Source organism: Pelodiscus sinensis, chromosome 22 (assembly GCF_049634645.1).
Source record: "Pelodiscus sinensis isolate JC-2024 chromosome 22, ASM4963464v1, whole genome shotgun sequence".
NCBI classification, from domain to species: domain Eukaryota; kingdom Metazoa; phylum Chordata; order Testudines; family Trionychidae; genus Pelodiscus; species Pelodiscus sinensis.
The window spans coordinates 104,144-120,935 of record NC_134732.1 but is presented as its reverse complement, the minus strand read 5'-3'; the positions used below and the strand labels follow the sequence as shown (position 1 = coordinate 120,935).

The 16,792-nt window shown below is 49.8% G+C and overlaps 1 protein-coding gene across 4 annotated transcripts in view; it reads left to right on the top strand.

Moving 5' to 3' along the window:
- TRAF2 (TNF receptor associated factor 2) overlaps positions 1-16,792 on the top strand; it is an 85,061-nt gene that overhangs the window by 37,775 nt on the left and 30,494 nt on the right. For 3 of the 4 annotated variants that reach the window (XM_006134756.4, XM_075905997.1, XM_075905994.1), the window contains one exon: positions 9,687-9,848. The exons of the other annotated variant lie outside the window; for it this stretch is intronic. In XM_006134756.4, coding sequence (XP_006134818.1) covers positions 9,687-9,848 — 162 coding nt within the window. The remainder of the gene's footprint in view (positions 1-9,686; positions 9,849-16,792) is intronic. 4 annotated transcript variants of the gene reach the window in all.

Here is a 16,792-nt window from a genome sequence, read left to right as displayed (position 1 = left end):
GTTCTTCTTCGAGTGATGTCCCCGTGGGTGCTCCGCTGTAGGAGCTGGGCTTGCCCCGGCGCCGCAGAATGGAGACTTTTCTGATAGCAGTACCCGGCCGGGCTGTGCATGCGCCATGGCATTTGCGCCCTTTTGAGTGAGTGCGCGGTCCAGCCCTCGCCAGTTCCGCTCAACCGCCTCAGGCTGCAGACGGAGTGAACTGCTCTCTTCAACTCTCTCTCCTTGTCGTGAGATCTTCCTTGTTAAAGTTCTTCATAGTTATTCTTAGTAACCCATGCCTTTCCTGTGTTCTGTTCTGTTAAAAAAAAAAAAATACTCACTCACTCGCTCTTAATTACCTCAGAGCTGTCTCCCGTACCTCTGCTCTCCCTAAGCTTCCCCCCACCCCAGTTGTACATAGTTATATATCTTAAGATACTTAGTTTTTTTCTTCATTCATTTAAAAAAAAAAAGCCTGTTGAAATGCCGTCATCGCCCGGTTTTAAAAAGTGCGACACTTGCCACAAGGCAATGCCTGCTTCGGACGGTTATTCTTCCTGCATCTGCTGACTGGGAGAGGCCCATGTCCCCCAGAAGTGCTCACATTGCACTAAGTTGACTGCAAGGGCCCGAAGGGACAGGGAAATGTGACTTTGGATGATTTTATTCGATAAAGCTCTTCAGCTGCTGCACCCGGAGTCAGCTTCAGGACATCAGCCCCCAGAACGGAGGGCTTCGTCCCCTACAGCCATTTTGCCTAAGAGACCATGAGCGTCACCAACCAGGTCCTTACCGGCAACTGCATATGGCAGAGTTAGGACTGGGGATAAGCCGGGCATTTCAGGCACGGTGAAGCCGCGTATAAAGACCTCTGCGGCACTGAAAACCAAGAAGTCGGCAGAAGTGGCACCGACAGTGGCTCCGAGGGTTGCCTCGGCACTGCCCGCTTCCATACCTCCGGCACTGAACGTCATCTCAGCACCAAGGGCATCGTCTGCACCAGCAGCAGGGCCGTCCACACTGGCGGCCATTATTACTTCTGACCGCTGTGCAGCACTGATAGACACAGCACTGTCAACAGTGGCATCACCTCTGCCCACACTCGGTACCGGGGTCTCGGCACTGACCACTTCCCTGCATTGAAGTCGCTCCCGCTCGCTAGTATTCTCACCGGCACCGTCTCCCTCTCCACTGGCACCGCGATCCCTGAGACCCTACAGTGATACCCCCCACAGATCGTCATACTCTACAACGGTTACCTATCCTCCTTCCTCACATCTTACAGTGACCACCGGCGACATCAATACCGCCATCTTTTCACCTCTCCGGCCTCCTCTAGAGCTTCTTATATCTGCTCTCATTCTCCTCACTCTCCTCACATCCATCACTGGGAGCATATTCGACCTGTTTACTCAGACAGACGCTCACCATTGGACAGACTCTACCACCGTGACAATGTTTACCATCACGATTCACATAGCAGATATTCATACCACTACAGGTCTAGATCTCACGGAAGATCATGTTGTGACTTTGTATCTTCCAGGCTCTCACCTACTCCAGCTTCCCCTACACCAACAGGACAACCAGCATCCCCACCTCAACTTCCATCGGAACCAGAAAACACCCACCTATTTACTGAGGAGCAGCCACCAGAGGTGTCCCCTGTTGACTCTTCTTCCCCAGATGAAGCCCTCATTCCTGGAGACATCTCTCCACTGGATCACTTGCGACAGTTTCAAGAACTTTTTAAACGCGTTGCAGTCAGCCAGGAGTTACCATTAGATGAGATAAAAGACAAACAGCATCGTCTTTTCAAAAATCTTCAGCCTCAGCATAGATTGAGACTAGCCATTCCTCTAGATAAAGCCATCCTAGAGATTGCCAAGGAAATCTGGCAAACCCCAGCATTGGCACCACCGACCAGCAAGGAAGCCGACAAAGTACTTTGTCCCTCCCAAGGGATGGAATTTCTCTTCATCCATCCCCAGCCCAACTCCTTAGTAGTTGACGCAGCCCAGCAGAGGCTTAGGACACCGCAATATAAACACACCTCGTCAGACAAAGATACAAAGAGACTCAATTTACTGGGCATAAATGTCTACACATCGGCAACATGTATGCTCAGGATCGCGAATTACACGGCACATCTCTCCAACCAGGTGTTTGACACATACTCAAGGTTGACTCCACTGATGGACCACGTGTCGGACTCTAAAAGGCCCATATTAAAATCAGTGGTCCAGAAGGGCTATACATCAGCAAGAACCGCCATCCAGATAGCCATGGATGTGGCGGATACAGCAGCCCGTTCTACTGCCATGGCGGTAGTCATGCGAAGAGCATCTTACCTCTAAGCAGTGGGAGTTCCCAAAGAATTATAAAATAAAGTCGAAGATTTGCCATTTGACAGAGACAAGCTATCCGCTGAGAAGACCGATAGCATGTTGCACTCTTCTAAAGATGCCTGCACAACTCTCAGGACATTGGGTATGTATACCCTGCCATATTGGAGACAATGGTACACCCCTTACCAGCGATGATATGACTAACCATATGTCAGACAACAGTGGCAACAGCAGCAACAAAGAACCTTTGACCACCAATGCCCACACCAAAGACCTCAGAGGTGGCGGCAACCATATGCAGACCCCATCAAACAAGCAGCAGGTTTGATACCTTGGTAGGGGGTACGCAGACAGTTTCCTACAGCAGCAGCAGTCACCACATCCTACTTTTCCATCAATGTCTAAGGCCATTTTACCACCAATGGGCCACAATCACTATGGACAAATGGGTGTTGGAAATTATCCAGTCAGTATACTCCATCCCCTTTCTCACTGTTCCTCCCGCTACACCTCCCACCCCGTCCCTCTTCAGGGACCCATCTCAGAAAGCCCTGCTATGCATCAAAGTCAACCATCTGCTTTCTTTAGGGACAATAGAATTGGTTCCAGACGACTTCAAGAGCAGGGGGTTTTACTCCCAATATTTTCTCATCCAGAAAAAGTCAGGAGAATGGCGACCAATACTAGATCTCCGTTGTTTGAACAAATTCCTATGAAAACAATGGTTCAAGATGCTGACACTTGCTGCTATAATTCCCGCATTGGATCACGATGACTGGTTTGCTTCCCTCGACCTCCAGGATGTGTATTTTCATGTGTCTATCCATCCAGCACACAGAAGATTCTTATGATTCACGGTCGGCAGAAATCATTACCAGTACAAAGTCCTGCCATTTGACCTCTCGTCCACCCCCAGGGTATTCTCAAAAATCCTGGCGGTAGTGGTGGCATACCTCCGCTGCCAAAGAGTAATCATATTCCTGTATCTGGATGATTGTTTACTCAAGGGCCGGACCTGTACCGAATTCTCGATATGATCCATATTACCAGACAAACCTTCCACTACCTCGGACTTCTTGTCAACGAACAAAAGTCCATTTTGTACCTGAGTCAAGAGCTGGAATTCATTGGAGTCTGGCTAGATATGACCACAGCCAGGGCTTACTTACCTCTACAGAGATTCGAGGCCATCCAAGAACTCATTCAAGTCATTTGAGGCAGCCCAACTGTACAAGTACTCACCTGCCTGAAGCTTATGGGGCACATGGCTGCCACCACTTACGTGGTACGCTATGCCAGACTACATTTTCGCGGTCTCCAGTACTGGCTAGCACTAGTGTACAATTATGCCAAATGTGACCTTCATAGATCGGTAACTCCTCCTGAATCCATCCTTCAATCACTTACCTGGTGGACAAGCTGCAAAAATCATCTTACCGGTATACTCTTTTATCAACAGAAACCACATCACCACCGACTCCTCCCTCTTAGGCTGGGGGGGAGGCATAGGTATGATGTCCGCGCAGGGCTGATGATCAACATCAGACACACAACTCCATATAAACCTCCTGGCGCTACGGGTGATTTTCAATGCCTGCAAGCACTTCCATGAACGTATCCACGATACCACAGTAAGAGTCCTCACAAACAATGTGATGGCTATTTATTACATGAACCGTCAAGGCGGAGCCCGCTCCCGCTCCCTGTGTGCGGAGTCAATCCGGTTTTGGAACTGGTGCATTTGCCATGGAATAACACCTGTGGCATCCTACTTACCTGGAACGACGAGCGTCACGGTGGATTTTCTCAGCAGACACTTGATCATGGAGAACGAGTGGGAACTACACGATGGGATCCTCCACGTCCTCTTCCAACATTGGGGCACTCCCCTAATAGATCTTTTTGCCACTCATCGCAACAGAAAATGTCGAAAGTACTGTTCCAGGGCGGGTCTCGGTCCGGGCTCCCTAGGAGATGTGTTCCTTACCAACTGGAACGGACCTCTCCTATATGCCTTCCCACTTACAGTCCTCATCCCCAAAGTTCTGCAGAAAGTGAGGGTGGACAGGGCTACAATCATACTGATAACCCCAGCATGGGCGTGAGCACTGGTTCCTTCCTCCGATGCATGTCACCACACAGATCGTTTCCACTTCCACCCCTCCCAACCCTCCTCACATGGAACCAAGGCTGTTTGCGGCACCCTCAGATTCACACACTGAAACTCACCACATGGTTTGTAACTGGCTGAATCCCTCTGAATCCCTGTGCTCCGCACAAGTCAAACATATTCTCATCCATAGTAGGTGGCAAACAGCCAGAAATACTTACCTTTAGAAATGGTGCAGATTCGTCTCCTGGTGCGCCACACAGCAAGACCTTCTTGAATCGACCTCTCTGCCTGTTATCCTCTATTACTTGCTCCACCTGAAATATACAGGACTTTCATTGGCATCCCTCAGGGTTCATTTAGTGGCAATCTCGGTATTCAGACAACCAATGGAGGGTTGCCCACCCAACCACAGAAAGATTCCTTAAGGGCCTTGCAAATATAAGCCCTCCTCGCAAACCTGCTCCTCTGGCATGGAGTTTGGACATTGTCCTCGAAGCTCTAATGGCCCCGCCATTCGAACCACTCGTTACCATACCACTGCACTCATTAACCATGAAAGTGGTTTATCTTCTTGCCTTTACATCAGCACACAGAGTGGGTGAGTTATCAGCGATTATGGCAACACCCCCCTCCCATACCATATTTAATGACAGTGTAGTTCTGAGACTCCACCCAACCTTCATTCCGAAGATATCATCGAGTTTCCATATAATAAAACAATTGTTCTTCCAGCTTTTCACCCAAAACCTCACGCCTCCTCATGCGAAGTGGCTCTCCACGCACTCGACGCTCGCAGCGCCCTCGCCTTTTACATAGATCACACAAGATCTGTCAGAACAAACTATCAGCTAATTGTGTCTCTTACCAAGAGATCAGAGGGACACCCAATATCTTCCCAATGAATCTCTAAGCTCACAACCATCTGTATAACCGAGGCCTATGCTTCAAAAAGTATCCCGCTTCTGATACAACCTCGAGGTCATTCTACAAGAGCAAGGTCAACGTCTACGTCCTTCCTTAAAGGTGTCCCCCCGAAGGACATATGCAGAGCAGCCACATGGTCCTCGCATGACACTTTCATAAAACATTATGCTATACACCAAAGGCATTCAGATACCGTGGTGGCATCAGCAGTGCTCTTTTCAGCAGATAAATAGGGCCTCCGTTTCTCCCTCATTCCTGCTTATTGGAGTACTGCTGTTTAGTCACGTACAGTGGAGCACCCACGGGGACATCACTTGAAGAAGAAAGTGAAGTTACTCACCTCGGTGCAGTAACTATCGTTCTTCGAGATGTGTGTCCCAGTGGGTGCTCCACTACCTGCCCTCCTCCCCGCTTCGGAGTCCATTTTTCCTTTGTATCTTTCAGATTCCAAGGCAGCCTCGAGGAACTGGCAGGGGCCAGACCGTGCACTCACTCAAAAGGGTGCGAAACTCTGTAAGGCGCCACGGTGCATTCGCAGCCCAACCGGGTATTGCTATCAGAAAAGTCTCTGTTCTGCGGTGTCAGGGCAAGCCCCGCACCTACAGTGGAGCACTCACGGGGAAACACATCTCGAAGAACGATAGTTACTGCACTTAGGTGAGTAACTTCGCTTTTTGGTTTGATACCTCAATTCTTGAGCTGAGGTTGAAATCCAGAGACTTAAAAACTGGCCCCCTTTAAGTCCTAGGAGTAAAGTTTACATAACTGACTGCCTAGATGTAGATTGTTTCCTGTCCAAACTGCTGTAAGGGAGGTAATCTACAGGAAGCGCCAGAAGATGTGTGTGGGAGGGGATTGGAAAGCCCCATCTGAAAGGATCTGATATGGCCATGGTTACTTCTCAAAACAACTCAATAATATTGTGGTGGCTTTGCTAATTAATACTTTTAGTGTCTGGCTCTCTGAAAATGTAAATTTGTAATTCAATATTTTGGAAGTCCAGGTCAGTCACATGATCAGTCACATGTCCCTTTCAAAGCTTTCATGAAAACCTTCCTTGCAACCTTAGTTTGAGTGCAAGATGGTTTAAGTTTTCAGGCCACATTTAACAAGTAAGAATTGACATTTTTGGACTTGAATTTAAGAAGAAAGCCAACACTGTTATCACAGACTTTTGTGTAAAAGTGAAGTGCCACATGCTCCTGGCAGGGCAGGAGGAGACTTTGCATTCCCCCCAACCCCCAAGCCCTGATTGGCCTGGGGGCAGAAGGGGGAGCACGTGAAGACTCCTCCCACCGCCAGGGGCATGGGCACCTAGGGGGAACCTCTGGGAAGGGGCAAAGGTGCTCCCCCACCCCCAGACCAATCATGGTCTGCGGGTGGGGAAGCAGGGAAGTATCTTGGCCCTACCTCTTCTGGTGCAGCAGCAGGGAGGGGCAGGTGGGAGCGAGGGCCACTTCAGAAATTTTTGTGCATTTGGATCCTGTGAAGCCGCCTGCCCCACTCCTTTCATGCTGCTACCTCTGATAGAGGCAGCAGCATTGGGGGGTACATAAGAACGGCCATACGGGGTCAGACCAAAGGTCCATTAGCCCAGTATCCTGTCTGCCGACAGTGGCCAGCACCAGGTGCCCCAGAGAGGGTGGACCGAAGACAATGATCAAGTGATTTGTCTCCTGCCATCCCTCTCCAGCCTCTGACAAACAGAGGCCAAGGACACCATTTTATCCCCTGGCTAATAGCCTTTTATGGACCTAACCTCCATGAAATTATCTAGCTTCTCTTTAAACTCTATTATAGTCCTAGCCTTCACAGCCTCCTCTGGCAAGGAGTTCCACAGGTTGACTACACGCTGTGTGAAGAAGAACTTTCTTTTATTACAAAATACAGGACTATGTAGCACTTTAAAGACTAACAAGATGGTTTATTAGGTAATGAGCTTTCGTGGGCCAGACCCACTTCCTCAGATCAAATAGTGGAAGAAAATTGTCACAACCATATATACCAAAGGATACAATTAAAAATTGCTTTTATTAGTTTTAAACCTGCTACCCAGTAATTTCATTTGGTGTCCTCTAGTTCTTCTATTTAGGGAACTAATGAATAACTTTTCTTTATCTGCCCTCTCCACACCACTCATAATTTTATATACCTCTATCATATCCCCCCTCAGTCTCCTCTTTTCTAAACTGAAAAGCCCCAGTCGCTTTAACCTCTCCTCATATGGGACCTGTTCCAAACCCCTAATCATTTTAGTTGCCCTTTTGTGAACCCTTTCCAAGGCCAAAATATCTTAACAAGGATAAGGAGGCAAGTGGCTCCACAGGAGTTTGTACGCACAGGGAGCTGGTTGAAAGCCAGCTTCCTGCATGCATTGGCTCCCACCTATCCCCCTTATTCCGCAGCATTGCTTCTCCTCTATCAAAGGCAGCAGCGGGGTTGGGGGAGGAGGAGGCAGCTCCATGGGAGCTGGTGCTTGTGGGTAGCTGGCTTTTAAGCCGGCACCCCCAAGGACTGATTCCTGCCGGCCCCTTCCTGCTGCTGCTTCTGTGGGAGGCAGCAGAGGGAGGGCAGGAGGTTCCACGGGAGCTGGCATGCACAGGGAGCTGGCTTAAGGGCCGGCTCCCCATGGGCTGTGGCTCCTGCCTCCCCTTCACCGCCCCATTGCTGCCCTCTGGTACAGAGACAACAAGGGGAGTTGCATGTAGTCATTAGGATTAACCAATAAGCCCAGGCTTATTGATTAATTCTGTAAACAACTACACGCTAACATCCCTATTCCAGAATCAGAGTATGTTGGAGTCCCTGGAGCCTGATGCTATCTCGCTGAACTATTTCTTCAGACTCTCATAAATAAATAAATAAATGGAGATCTACCATCTCACAGAATTCGAAGGGATCTTGAGAGGTCGAGTCCAGTCCCCTGCCCTCACAGCAGGACCAAGTACCATCCCTGACAGATTTGCCTTAGATCCCTAAATGGCCACCTCAAGGATTGAGCCCACAACCGTGGGTTTAGTTGGCCAGTGCTCAAACCGCTGAGCTATCCCTCCCCACAAAGGCAGAGATTTGTCTGTAGACTACTGGGCATCTCATCAGTAATTTTCTCCAGAACTATAGAGACTAGAAACTAGGGATGTTAAATTTTGATTAATCAGCTAATCGAGTAGTCGATGAAATTTGCATCAACTACTCAATTAGTCAGTGAGGGGGGGCATTTGCTATCCCTGCTGCACCTCTGCCTTTTAAATGTAGTAAGAGTTGGCCGTGGCTTATCAGACAGTCAACTAATCACTTACCTCCTTACTAGAAACACAATTTTTAAAAAGAAAACTGAGATTCTGGAGCATAGTTCTGCCATGGGATGAATGTATAGAATATGTCTTGCATTCTCTGTGTTCATTTTCCTCCCTTTTTATTGCTCTCTCTCTCTCTTTTTCCTTCCAATGATGGCTTCTGCTCCAGAAGGCCATATGGTCTCTAGGATGGGGAGGAGGCTTCATGAGCCTGGGCCACATGTTATCTCATGGTTAAGCTGAGAGCCATGGGAACAGAGAAGAGAAGCGTGGTTAGTGGGCTTCTGGCAGAGCTTGCAGCATTGTGTATGTGAGCTGTTCCTGTGTCCAGGTAAAGTTGGGCACTCCAGAGGCAGCATCCTGTGGTTTTCAAGGAGCAACCTGCAGCTGGGGGAGAACATTTGCAGTGGTGTTGGGAATTATGCAGCTTTCTGCAACCCCACTACTCTGCTGTGTCCAATATGCCTGTGGCAGTTCCCTTCCCCAGTCTGGATAACACTCTGATAAGACACTTAGGGCATGTTTACTTTAGGAAATTATTTTGAAATAACTATTTCGAAATAGCTTATCCACACTACAGAGAAGCCTTAAAATTAGTGTGAGCCAGGCTCCTTTAATTTGGATGTGCTACCTCAACTTAGACCTCCAGGAAACACTGGGGAATAATTACTCTGAATGACTGGGGAGTAGTTATTTTGAAATAGCAGCAGTGGAGTGATCATACTACCACTATTTCAAAATAACCAGTCTGTTGTTTCAAAATAACATGCTTGGTAGTGTGGACGCTCTACTTGTTACTTCGAAATAAGGGGAGTTATTTTGAAATAACTACTTATTTCGAAATAACTCTCTAGTGTAGACCAGGGCTTAGTGAAAGTAGAATTAAATTGTTTGTTTCAAAGCATCTTTATTTGACATAATAGTCCTTCCACACGCACGCATACACACACCTGCCTCCTTTGTGTGTGTGTGTGTGTGTGTGTGTTTATACAGTGGTATTGAAATGTGCTGCTCTTGTTGTCACAGAGCTGCCATGAAGGGGACTGCCCATTCATGCTGATTGAGTGCCCAGCATGTAAGGGAATGATCAAACTGAATGAAAAGGAGCGCCATTCGGAGAGGGAATGCCCCGAGAGAAGTCTCAACTGCAAATACTGCAAATCGATGTTCTACTTTCCTGATATTAAGGTACGAGAGTCAGCATAAGCACTCTTCAGATATCCTTACAGCTAGACCAACCTAGACAACCACACTGAGGCAAGTGAACAAGTGGGGGTACTCTCTTATTAGTGATAGATCATTGTATTAACTCTTGAGAGAAGCAAGATGTGACATTAAGGCCTTGTGTATACTATGGGTGCATCTACACAGCACCCTAAACTTGAAATAAGATACGGAATTTACACTATGCAAATTGCTTATCTTATTTTGAAACTATTTTGAAATAACTTATTTTGAAATTTGGTGCATCTACACGGTGCCAAATTTCAACATAATGTGCTATTTCAAGGAATCCCTTACCTCTTGTGCAGTGAGGTTTACTGGGATGGTGAAATAGCGCACCAGTTATTTCAAAAAATATTTTGAAATAACGTGCAGCTTGTGTAGACACAGGGTAGTTATTTCAGGATAGCTTGTCGCAATTTCAGTATGTACTGCACCGAGCCCCTTACCCTGGTCTCTTGGGCCTCCCAGCTCTCCTTGATTACGTCAAGGATTCCCCGGGGCTGCCGCCCGTACAATAATTCGAAAGGCGAGAACCTCGTAGAGGCTTGGGGTACCTCCCGTACTGCGAACAATAGCGCCGGCAAAAGGGCGTCCCAGTCCCCGGGGTTTTGTTCTGTGAACCTCCGTATCATGCCCTTAAGCGTCTGATTAAACCGTTCTACGAGCCTGTCGGTCTGTGGATGATATACTGAGGTCCGCAATCTTTTGATCTGTAGCAGGTGGCACAATTCCCCCATTAAACGTGATGTAAAGTTTGTACCTTGGTTGGTGAGTATGTATCTCCTTGGGCAACCCGACGTGGGCGAACATCTTCACGAGTTCCGTCGCTAGGGTGGAGGCGTTCGTATTTCAGAGGGGTACCGCCTCGCATAGTCCAATACAACCAAAATATATTGATACCCAGTTCTTGATTTTTTTCTAGGGGCCCTATTATGTCCATTGCTATTCTTTCAAACGGCACTTCCATTATTGGGAGGGAGACGAGGGGGGCTTTGGGTATACCGCACAGCGCCGCCTTCTGACAGTCCGGACATGACCCACAAAAGTCTTGCACCTCCCGGTACACCCCTGGCCAATAAAAGCGTTGTAATAATCGCTTTACTGTTTTTTCATATCCCAAGTGACCTGACCAGGGGTTAGCATGGGCCACTTCCATAAGGCAGTGATGGTACCGCCGTGGTACGAGGAGTCTGCTCCTCCCTCCCCTCATCAACCCTATATAAACGGTCTGAGTGTACCTCAAAGTGAGGGCCTGCGGACCCTTCCACTGATGTCTCCTCCTCCACGACCCCCTCTCGAGCTGTGCTCCAGGCGTGCCGCAGTGTGGGGTCTTCCGGTTGTTCCTGGAGAAAGTCACCGTCCTCTAGTTTCAGGGGGAGACGTTCCCCCAAGCCCGGGTCTCCTGTTCGGAGGGTTGGTGTGGCTACACCCTTCGGAGGTTCTCCTAAAGCTCCTAACTGGTCCACCGTTACTCGGGTGGGACCCCTGGCTTGCCAATCGCCCACGGCCCTGCGGAATCCCGTTCAGTCGTGGCCCAGCAAGGCCGGATACGCTAGCTGGGGCGCTATAACCACATAGCACCAACTATTCAGGTCTCCATCCCTGATCTGGACCCAGGTGGTGGCATATTGGTGCAGATCTCTGTGGACACACTGCACCTGCACGGGGGCACCCCGCGGATCCCTCGGGGGGGACCAAGTCCACCCGTACTATAGTCTGGCTACAGCCCGAGTCAAGGAGAGCTACCACCTGCTTGTCTCCGATCACCATAGGCCGCATTATCTTACCTTCCGCCTCCCCTGCTGGCGCCCCGTCCCCGGATAACGCCTTCGCGTAAGAACAATCCATGAAGGGGGCAGTCCTTAATGAGGTGTCCTTCTTGTCCACACCGAAAACAGGGCCCCCTGGGTGCCCTGGCCTTAAGAGGGTTGTGCCCGGCGTTGGGTAAGCAGCCAGCCGTGTCTTGCGGTGCCTCCTTAGACGGGAGGGACCAGGCAGGCGCCAACGCCCTCCATCTATCGCCCTTTTCTGGACTTCCCTTAGCACGGGGGCTTCTCCCCGATTCGCCCCTCCTGGGTGGGGGCAGTCTTCCAGTCCGGTTCATGCTCTCCAACCCCTCCACAGCTTCGTAATCGTTCATGAGTTCCACCGCCTCACTCAGCGTAGAGGGGTGATGCCGGCGTACCCAGCGCTGGCCGCTGCTGGGCAAGATGTTTATGAACTGTTCCAGCACCACTAACTCTGCCACCTGTGGCCTGGTACGTTGCTCGGGGTCTAACCACCTCCATGCAGCCTCCTTCAACCGCTGGGCTGTGACCCGTGGTCGGGTACCTGAGCTATAATGCTCTCCTCTAAACTTCTGCCAGTATGTCTCAAGCGTAATGCCCATCTGGTCTGAGAGAGCCTCCTTCAGCTTGTAATAATGTAATGCGTCCCGGTCGCTCAGGCAGCGTACGCCAATTGCGCCGGTCCGGTTAGGTAGGGGGCCAGCATTGTGGCCCAATGGGCCTCCGGCCACCTGGCTGCGGTGGCGACCCGTTCATATGTCGTCAAATACACCCCGGGATCATCGGTGGCTCCCATTTTAGTCAATCGGATGATCGGGCAGGACACACCTGCACCATCCTCTTCTCCGTCCTCCCCTTGGGTTGTCGCTCCCGTCCCTAGCGATGCCGCCATCTGGACTTGCGCTTTAAATTGTTCGACCAAATCCTTTATCAGCTGCCGCTGCTGCTCTCGGTGCTGGGCGGATAGTTGTTGGATCAACAGGGTCTGTTGTTGCTGACTCTGTCTCTGAGATTCCTTTATCCACTTGAGGAACTGGGCTGGATCCATCTCTCTGCTCCTTTCTTGGAGACGCCGCTGCACCCGGCTCGCCTCCGCTTTCGTTTTCTGGCGGACAAGACAGATATACCTCACTCCCCTTGTGAATACTCCCCCTTTCCAACCAAAGGTAGGGACCCCTCTCAAGTACCCACATTCTCCACCATCTGTACCCGCCTCGTCTGACGGGTCCCTCTAATTCCCCCCTCCCTTTACTGACGGCCGCTCGGACGATCTTCCTGCCTCGGTGCAAGTTCTTGCTGTGGCACGGTAAAATGGACTCCTCCACCAAGGCGGCAGGGGTCCGGGCCCACCCTCACTCACGGGCCCCAGCCCAGGCCCTAAGGACACGGATCGATCTGGATCCGTCCCGGCTGACGGGGCATCCTGCCGCAACTCGTCAACCCACCAACCCAAGGGGGTTCTGCCCTGGGCTGCTTCCTTTCCCCGCCCCCGGCGTCCTGCCGCTGGAAGGCTCACCTTTCCTTTGGCGGACAGGCTGCCGACGGGCTCACCTCAAACAAAGGAATTAGCGTGCCGGAATATCCGGTCTCTCACTGGCCTCCCTAGCTCCTGGCCGTTCTTGGGGAACTTCTCCCCAGTGGCTTCTTTGAGCCTCCACCCTCCTACCCTCTCCTTTCTCCTCCAGTTATGGCGGCGGCGTTTTTAAACGTCCCGCCGTCTCCGCATGTCATCAAACGGGGAAGCGACGTCTCCCCGCCAGTTCTCCAACGCGCTGGACGCCCGGGGTGGGGTGGAAGATGCCTCTGCGCCGTCCTCGCTCTCGCCCCGGCACTCTCAGCCTGCTGCCCGTGCGTCGGCCGGCTCGGCAAGCCACAGCGCGGCACTGGAGCACGCCGTACACTGCCGAGCTACCCCCCCTTAGCGCCGAGCAATGCCTGCTCGGCGGGAGCCGTCGTGCGGGGCAAGGATGCCCCGTCACAGCAATCAATACCTTTCTGATACAAAGGATAGTGCAGGACATAGTGAATGACAATGGGGTTCCCTAAGTGTGGTGGGGTGACAGATGGAACACACATTCTTATCTTGGCACCTGACCACTAGCCAAAGAATACATAAACTTCAAGGAGTACTTCTTGATGGTGTTGCAGGTGCTGGTGGATCACAAGGGCCACCTCACTGACATCAGCATGGGATGACTGGGAAAGGTGCATAATGCGTGCATCTTTAGGAACTCTGGTCTCTTCAGAAAGGTTCAAGATGAAATTTTTTTCCTAGACTGGAAAATTACTATCAGAGGTGTTGACATGCCAATAGTGATGCTTGGAGCCCCAGCCTACCCATTGCTCCTGTGGCTCATGAAGCCATACACAGTCAGCCTCTGGACCGCAGTAAGGAGCCGTTCAACTGCAGGCTGAACAAGTCAGAATCGTGATAGAATGTGCTTTTGGATGTTTTAAAGAGAGGCTTTTGCAGTTTGACTAGGTTAGACCTCAACTCTTAGATCTGTTGCTCTTAATGAGGTGCCCCCTGCATTAAGTGTGCTGGCCTGCAAACCCCTGTCCCCCTATAACACAAGCAATAAATATATTATTGTTGAGAAATTATGCATTTTTATTTAGGGAACACAGGAAGGCAGAGACAGAAAAGGAGCTCCATTTGCATCTCTTGCAGTATCGGTCTCCTCCATGCATTGAATTGCGCCCTGTCTATGAGGGCAGATTGCAATTGCTCATCTCAATTACATTTTAATCTTTGGATCTGTACTAGTGGGACAGCTGAAGGAGCCAGGGGAGTGGGCAACACACTCACTGTTGCACATACTCTCTAATGAAAAATGTGAAGAGAAGACTTTAGAGGAAATACATTGTAGAACACAAAAGTTAATCTCTTAGCATGAAATAATGCCTGTCCAACACTATAGGTATATGCTGTGAACAAAGTTATGTTTTTAAACACCCACTAGGCAGCAGATACGGAACATAGATCTTAAGGGAGCAGGTGGACTCAATTTGGTGGCAGGCATGGTAAGGAAGATTGGGCCTCGCTCTTTTACTTCCTCTTTGAAAATGTATTTGATATATAGTGGCTGCAAATAGCAGCTCCCACAGGCAGGCACACATTTGCAAAGGGCGGGAGGGGGGGAGGTGTGATGGTCACAGGAGGCTATGCCAGGGATGGAGGAGGGCCGGGTGTGGTGGCAGGGCAGGGACTCAAGTGATCATCCTGTGGTCAGCACCTCATGTTTGCAGGGAGAGTGCAACTTTCTCTTCCCCCAGGAGTCTGCTGAGGAGAGGGGGCCAGGCAAGGCAGCAGGTGAGAGGCTCACGCAGTCAGCAAACCATGGGGATGAGAAAATAGAGGTGTTGCCTCAGTATTCTCAGTTACAGAGCTTCCCTGCCAAGCTGGTGTGGCCCCCACAGTTGAGGACAGGGACTGCTCTGGTTGGGTTGGAGTGCCCCTGCCAGCAGCTGGCCCCACAAGGCAGAGCAGGCCCCTGCCTGCAGTGGGTTGGGAGCTGCTCCAGCTCCCAACAGTTAACTGGAACCAATAAGCCTCACTTGCTAAGGACGAGATTAACCAGTTAGCCGTTCACATCCCTGGTAGGCAGAGTAGACACCAAAGATCATACCCAGTTGCCTTATTATAGCATGATTAAACATGTGAACTCACTGGAAGTGCTTTGCTCACCATCAGGGCTCAGCAGCAATATGTCCTGAGAGGAGAGGATTGTCTCTAAAGTTTAAAAAAAGATTGTGGCTGTTGGTGAGATTGAATACTCTGTTCACCTGCTGACCATTTTCCTCCTCCTCCTCTTCCTCATCCACAATGTCCACCCCACTGTTGCCTTTGGCTGCCAGAAGAGTCTTTTGGGAGATATCCACTGGTTGGGTCCTACCCTAGAATCCCATGCAGCTGCTCATAGAAATGGCATGTTGCAGTGTTGATCCAGGCTGTCCATTTGCCTCCTTTGTCCTTTTTCCACCGTTCTCTGTGCGATCTTGGCATAGATATCAGCCTTTCCTTTGTTGCTGTGTAGTTTAGTCTGAATAGATTGCTCTCCCCACACAGCAGTCAGGTCCAGCATCTCCTGGATGGTCCATGTGGGAGCTCGTTCGTGATCCTGGGCATTCATGGTGAGATGTGCTGCCTGCTCTGCTCACTATGCTGGGCAAATAGGAAATTTAATTTAAACTTTCCCAGAACTTTTCCTGTGCACTTGGAGAGCAGCAGTGGTGAAAGTACTGGCTAGAGCACTCACATTAGGGCACTGTAGGACACTTCCCCCAGTCCAAGAGCATTGACCTTCACAGCTCTGCATCTACAGTTCTCTGAAGTCAAACATGCAAGGTCGAATTTACTATTACTCCTCAGGACAAGCATGAGTACCAAAATCAATTTTAACAGCCCTTAAAGTTAATGGAATGGGCTTGGTAGTGTGGACATTTGTTTAGAAAATCGACCTGATATAGCTAAATTTGACCTATACTCGTATTGTAGTCCAGACCTAAACTGGGGGCGGGAGAAGATAGATATGTTGGAGAATACGATAGGGTCAGAGTGACCTAGGGAAATTGGAGGATTGGGCCCAAAAAAAAAATCTGATTGGGTTCAACCAGGACACGTGCACTTAGGGTGGAAGAATCCTAAGCACTGCTACAGGCTAAGGACCAATTGACTAAGCAACAGTTCTGTAGAAAAAGACCTGGGGATTATAATAGATGAGAATGAGTCAACAGTGTGCCCTTGTAGCCAAGAAGGCTAATGGCATAGTCCACATCTGGAATACTGCATCCAACTCTCTCTCCCCCGCTCCTCCGGCCATCCAAGTGATGTGGAGAAATTGAAGGGTGTCCTTCAGAGGTCAAGAAAAAAGAGTAGGGGGCTGGAGCATATGACTTGTGAGGAGAGGCTGAGGAAACTGGGCATATTTAGTCTGCAGGGGTGTGTTTAGACTACAGGGTTTTGTCGACAAAAGTGGACTTTTGTTGACAAAACTATACCTGCGTCCACGCTGCCTTTGAGTTATGTCGACATATGTCGACAGTTTTGTTGACGTATGTAAACCTCATTTTACGAGGAATAACACCTTTTGTCAACAGAGTTCTGTCGATAGAAGG